Source organism: Triticum aestivum, chromosome 4A (assembly GCF_018294505.1).
Source record: "Triticum aestivum cultivar Chinese Spring chromosome 4A, IWGSC CS RefSeq v2.1, whole genome shotgun sequence".
NCBI classification, from domain to species: domain Eukaryota; kingdom Viridiplantae; phylum Streptophyta; class Magnoliopsida; order Poales; family Poaceae; genus Triticum; species Triticum aestivum.
Genome location: NC_057803.1, coordinates 164,390,445 through 164,396,837, shown reverse-complemented (window position 1 = coordinate 164,396,837; position 6,393 = coordinate 164,390,445). Strand labels below are relative to the sequence as shown.

Genomic DNA, 6,393 nt, shown 5'->3' with positions numbered 1-6,393 from the left:
ATTTGGCAACTAGTTACATGGGATTGATCACAGGTTCAGAACTCTTCTCAAGATGGGAGCGCTTGCCGTTATTTGGTCGATTTGGCTATGTAGGAATGATAAGGATTTTAATGATAAAAGTACTTCTCTGTTGCAGGTTATCTATAGATGTACCGGGGCTCTTCGTTTATTGTCCTCTCTACAACACGCAGAGAATCGAGACCTATTTACGAAGGTGTGTGCACGACTGAGGCTACGGCGGGAGATACTTTTACCCAACATGGGTGGTAGGATGATCTTAGGATTCCCCCCTCCGCTTCAGGCATTATAGGGACTCTACATCTTTCTTTGTATTTTACCTTTTATTTTTCGTTTGTGTTAGAGGATCTTGTTTGGCTGTGTGCATCTTAGTTATGCAGAGGCTAGGTGTAATGCTTAAATATTTTAAGTAATAAAGCGCCCCTTTTCGAAATAATTGGAAACCTGATGACTTGCACTTCTGGGTTGGGCTAATGGCAACAAAGAAACATCTTTTTGCTTTGGATCTTTCATGATAAAAGATGGGTCAGAGATTCATTCCCGGGAGGACAAGTGGTTAGGCAATGTCACCTTCCGAGAACAATATCTTGATTTGTACCGCATTGTGAGTGATAAAAATGGTACTATTGCGCATGTGCTTAGTTCATCCCCGTCAAATATTTCTTTTAGGCGGGATTTAATTGCCCCCCGTCTTATGTCATGGCAAAATCTTCTATCCCTATGGGAGTCGACTAACCTGACATATGGACGGGATGAGTTTCGTTGGAATCTCATAACATCTGGGTTCTTCACAGTTGACTTTATGTGTCACCCACTAACGCATTCAGAGGCTCCAGTGGATATAACAAGAAAATTTGAAAATCAAAAGTTTCACTAAAAGTTAAAATCTTTATGTGGTATCTTCGGACGGGAGTTGTGCTAATCAAAGACAACCTCGCCGCCGCAATGGGCAAGGAAGCAAGAAGTGTAGCCTTTGTACTCATGATATGACAATCAAACAACTTTTTTCAGTGCAAGTTTGCGCATTCTACATGGTGAGTCATCAAAGTATCGCCTAATATGTATTCGTCACCAAGTGTTGCCAATATTTTTGGTCTTTGGTTGGACAAAATTTCTAATGGTTTTAAAACGCTAATAAGGGTGGGAGCATATGCCTTATTATGGTCACTTTGGCTATGTAGAAATGATTTGATTTAGTTGAAAAATTGCTCTCCTTTGTAAGTTATTCTCCGATGTACGCATTTTCTTTGTACGTGGTCTATGCTATACCGAATGAAGTGGCAACCGATGTTCAAGGCGGTGTGTATACGGTTGGAGCAGGTGGCCATGGAGATTTTTACCCAATATGGGTGGCGGCATAAACTTTGGACCGGTCCACCACCTCCTTCGACATAGACATAGTTTCAATCATATGCCTTTTTTGTTGCCGATATTTTTTTAAATGAGAGGGGTCCCCCCCCCCGCCCCAACTTTATTAAGCCAAGGCAAGAAACCAAACATCCAACATTTAACAGCTGTCGGTGCAATCCGAAAGTAGCTACAGCAGAATAAGGCTTTTTAAGAATCCACCCTGGGATACAGACATACGGGAGCACTCGATAGAATTACAACTTTTCATAACACAAAATAAGTTATGAGCCTCCCAACTTAGCCACCGGATCAAGCGATCTGAAGCAACTCCCCTCGGCAATGATCTAGCAGCCTTAAGCACCGGAGAAGAAAAGCACCCTGAGTGTTTGAACATAAAATCTTCCATTGCCTGATCAGTGAATCCACCAGAGCTAGGATGCCGCGTATGCTTCGCCATTTTTGTCCATGAAACTCAAAATCATTTTGCAAAAGTCATAAGCCCCACAAGGTGGCAGAAGGGACTAGATTAACAGCCTCAAATTTCTTCTTTTGCTTCCAAAGAGGCTTCAAAGAAATAAAAGAATTGGGTATAGAAATACCGACACTATTAACAATAACAGACCAAGTTTCTTTTGCAACAATGAACTCAAAGAACAAATGTTGAATAGTTTCAGGATCACTACAAAAGACACAGGAAGCATCATCTACATGTCTCCTCCTGGCCAGGTTATCCCTAGCCAAGCCTTTGTTATTAAAGATAAGCCAAAGGAACACATGTATAATAGGTGGGACTTTGATTTTCTAGATGAAAACTTTTATTTCAGAAGAACCCCCCCCCCCCCCCCCCCCCCCCCAAAAAAAAACGGGTTGATCTCTACTAGTGGAGAAGGTACAGTTCTTGACTAAATCAATCAACTTGGACCACCTAGACATAGTGAGCTCATCCAAGGTGCAAAATTTTCCCATCCCAGACTTGAGCAATTGTACCATCTTGTTGCTATCAGATCTCAAAGAGATCCCAAAACAGGGTTTTAAGGGAGCATTCTTTTGCCGATTTGTTGGTTTTCATTTTTCTTTTGTCAGACTGTTGGTTTTGGCTGTGTGCATCTTAGCGATGCAGAGACCGGGTGTTGATCATCATGAGTTGTATCTACTTGATGCTGCTGTTTCAGTTAATAAAAGGGCCCTTAATATTTAAGAAAATGTGTGTTATGTTTATCCGTATTGCCCAAAATGATTTTTTTTTTGCCGTGTTGCATTCTTTTTAACAAAAAATATGGCTACGTGTATCCGCACTGAAAATGCTTACACCGGAAATAATCTGCATATATACAGAGTAAATAAATGATAAAGTCCTAACCTGCAGACATAAGAGCTAGTAGTACATGCCTGTAATTCCTCAAGTTGTTGCCTATAAATATGCTTTGGACTGCATCGCGGAGGGTTATCCCAAAGCCGAAAGGTGAGGCTTGAGACACTTAGATCTCTCATGGCTCGTGCCAGTATTCGTCTCCCACCTTTTCTCTTGCTCCTCGCAGCAACTTGTGCCGCGGTAGCGAACGCGCAGCTGTCGGAGGACTACTACGGTTCTTCTTGCCCCGCGGCGCTTCTCACCATCAGGACAACCGTGGCGACGGCGGTGCTGCTCGACCGCCGCATGGGCGCCTCCCTTCTCCGGCTTTACTTCCACGACTGCTTTGTGCAAGCAAGTCCTCAAGATCTTCCTCTGCTATTCCCTTGGTCCTCTTTCAATATTGTAGTGAACTTGTTTGATGGTGGATGCATGTCTGTACCTGTACGCTAGGGGTGCGACGCGTCCGTGCTGCTCGACGACACGCCCAGCTTCACCGGTGAGAAGGGGGCGGGGCCGAACGCAGGGTCGCTGCGCGGCTTCGAGGTGATTGACAGGATCAAGCTGCTGCTGGAGCTGATTTGCCCGGGGACCGTCTCCTGCGCCGACATCCTCGCCGTCGCTGCCCGCGACGCCGTCGTCCACGTAAGCTAAAGCCTAAATTTACAGCTCTCTATTAGTACCTTCTCGCGCTTGAGTGAAAGAAAATACCGGTCGTTCCATGGGCGGAATGGAAGTACATGTAGCAAGTGACAATGAGTACTCCTGCGCAGCTAGGGGGGCCATCATGGACGGTTCTACTTGGGAGGAGGGACGCCACCAGCGCAAGTGCGTCCTTGGCCAACAGTGACCTCCCCGGCCCCAACTCCAACCTCAATGATCTCCTCGCCGCTTTCTCCAAGAAGGGATTAAGCAGCACCGACATGGTTGCTCTCTCAGGTAAAATGCGCTGCCTTGCCTGCACACAGCTGATAGCCATGATACTACTAGACAAATTACCCGGAGACATGCATGCATTGATAGATCACATACAAGAGTCAGTGACACTGTTAGATTGGGAAGCATGTCCGGCATACAACCAAGTGCGCTGCGCACGTATGCATGGCTAGCTATACGATACATGTAGGCTTTTTTGTTCCATTATGACTCCTTTTTCTCAAAAGACTTGGCTGCTTCGTCTGGTCTACCTACCTAGTTAATGATGGAGTTGTGCATCCATCACTGACCATAGCAACGGCCAACTGACACGCCAGCGTTTTGCCTGCGTCCCCTGAATTTAACATGGTGATCGATGACTCTCGTCCCTGCGCTTGTCACTACCTTTCCTTTTGCCGACCAGACAAGGCTTGCACGAGCCATCAATCACCTTTTTGCTTGAGAACCTGATCGTCACTCGAGCGGTCACTCAGGCCCAACAACCTCATAATTCATTCACCACCATGCCCTGCTCCAAATTCAAAAGAAGAAAATCACCACGCAATCATGTTCTCTATCACAACGTACTACCCCTACATTGGAAAGCGAAATGCGAGAGCGACGCGTCGATAGATCTCCGGTGCAGCTCTGTCGATAATGCCTCGACCGATCGATCACCACGTGAATCCACATTGCTGCAGGGGGGCACACCATCGGCCGGGCGCAATGCCAGAGTTACCGAAACCGGATCTACGCCGACACCGACATCGACGGGACCTTCGCGGCGTCGCTGCGAGGGGACTGCCCACAGGGCGGTGGCAACGACGGCAACCTCGCGCCTCTCGACGCCTCCTCGCCCGACTACTTCGACAACAGCTACTTCTCCGGCCTCCTCACCCATATGGGGCTGCTCCACTCCGACCAGGCGCTGTACGACGGCGGCTCCACGGACGGTCTGGTCAGGAGCTACGCGTCCAACAATGATCAGTTCGGCAGCGACTTCGCGGCCGCCATGGTGAAGTTGGGCAATCTCGGTGTGCTCACGGGGGCGTACGGGGAGATCAGGGTCAACTGCCGGGCGGTAAATTGACGATAGATCCTGGGTATCTATCTTACAAAATGAACTTTGGCCGGTTCGGAAACGGGAAGTGAGACTGCGTCTTTATGTACACCATCTACTGGAATTAAATGCATTTGTTAATCCTAATTCTTGCGCACAAGTATCAAGTTAATCCTAATTCTTTTTACAAGCCAAATTCCAGTACAACCGCATCCACATGGAACTACTGCATCTACGGACGGTCTGGAAGTGAGACAGTGTCAAGACTAGAAAAACGCCCGTGCGTTGCAACGGGGTCACATTAAATTTAAGAGTTCAATATCAATTATATTAATATTACATTTAATATTCTCATACATATTAAGTGATATTGATGACCCTTTTTACCATCAAATTCTCACACACGCACCCTCTCCCTCCCTCTTCCTCACTCTCTCTCCCTCTCTCCCCCTCTCTCTCTAACACACACATATCCATCTTATCACTTCTGCCTCGGTACACCCTCCTTAAACACATCAAGGGCTGAGATCTGCCCATACCCCTTCGCTGTCAGGGGCATGATCGTCTTATGTAAAAAATCCCCCCGCGCGTCCACGCCGATACCCCCACGCGCCTGTGTATACGGGGCTGCCGCACGAGCCGAGCCGCTTGGCAGCCGTGAGGACGCGAGCCGAGCCGAGCCGTTAGCATCCATGGGCCCACAATGTCAGATGCATGGCGTGTCGGTGGGGGCGTACGTGTGGTCGTGGCGCGGTCGTGCAGTTAACTGCGCACTAATTGCGGCGCTGACTGCTCGCGGCCGATCTCCTGCCGCCAGCCTTCTGTCGTCGTAGTCCGTGCCCTCCATTGCCATGCGTGCGGCGACCGGGCGCCTTCCGCCTCGGGCCGGCAGTTGACGCGACCGGTCGGCTGCCGCCGCTGCGGCGACCGCCCGCCCGCCTTCAGACGCCACCAACGATTCGATTGCCGCGCGTGTCGCCATCCCCGCGCCTTCACACGCCACCGCTGCCGCGTCCGGACGCCACCGATGCCTCGCCTGCCGCGCCGCGCCTTCACACGCCGCCGCTGCCTCGCTTTCACACGCCACCGCTGTCGCGCGTGCCGCCAGCTGCCCGCCTCTTCCTCGTGGCGCGCGCCACCGACGGCTCGCCCGCCCACCTCCCTCCCCCGCCGTCTATAAAAGGTCGCGCCAGCCCTGACCAGGCCGTGCCATCTCCCTCGCCCCGTCCATCTCTCTTCCTCTCCTCGTCCGCCCATCTCCCTCTCCTCGCCGGCAATGTCTTCCAGCGACTCCGACGAGGGCGCGTGGCCGACCGGCGTTTGGCCGCTGAGCCTCACCGTCGGCGACACGGAGGATCTGGCCCGGTACAGCGTGATGGTGTCGTCGGCAGCCAAAGTGCCGTGGCCATGGCGGATCGGGGCGGACGGCATCCCCACCATGGGACCGCCGACGACGAGGCAGCAGCTCCACGCGTTCCCTGGCGGCCGGTACAACCGGAGGGCCCGGCGCAGGTTCTGGCGCGGGAAGAACTTCGACATCGTCCTCGGCGCGTTCAGGGATGCGGCGGCCGGCCGCACCGTCGGGGACATTACCGGCGAGGCCGGCACTTCCCGTGCTCGCCACCGCCACGGCCCACCTCCAGCGGCCCCCACTGCCCCGGCACAGCAGGCGCCCCCTGACCCGGCGCTGGTCGAGATC

General features: G+C 51.1%; 1 protein-coding gene across 1 annotated transcript; it reads left to right on the top strand.

Moving 5' to 3' along the window:
• The first annotated feature begins 2,810 nt into the window (after window positions 1-2,810).
• LOC123081903 (peroxidase 70) lies at window positions 2,811-4,841 on the top strand. The gene is made up of 4 exons (XM_044504412.1): window positions 2,811-3,073; window positions 3,173-3,364; window positions 3,493-3,658; window positions 4,336-4,841. The coding sequence occupies exons 1-4, from the start codon at window positions 2,858-2,860 to the stop codon at window positions 4,722-4,724; spliced, it is 963 nt and encodes a 320-aa protein (XP_044360347.1). The 5' UTR covers window positions 2,811-2,857; the 3' UTR covers window positions 4,725-4,841.
• The last annotated feature ends 1,552 nt before the right edge of the window (window positions 4,842-6,393 follow it).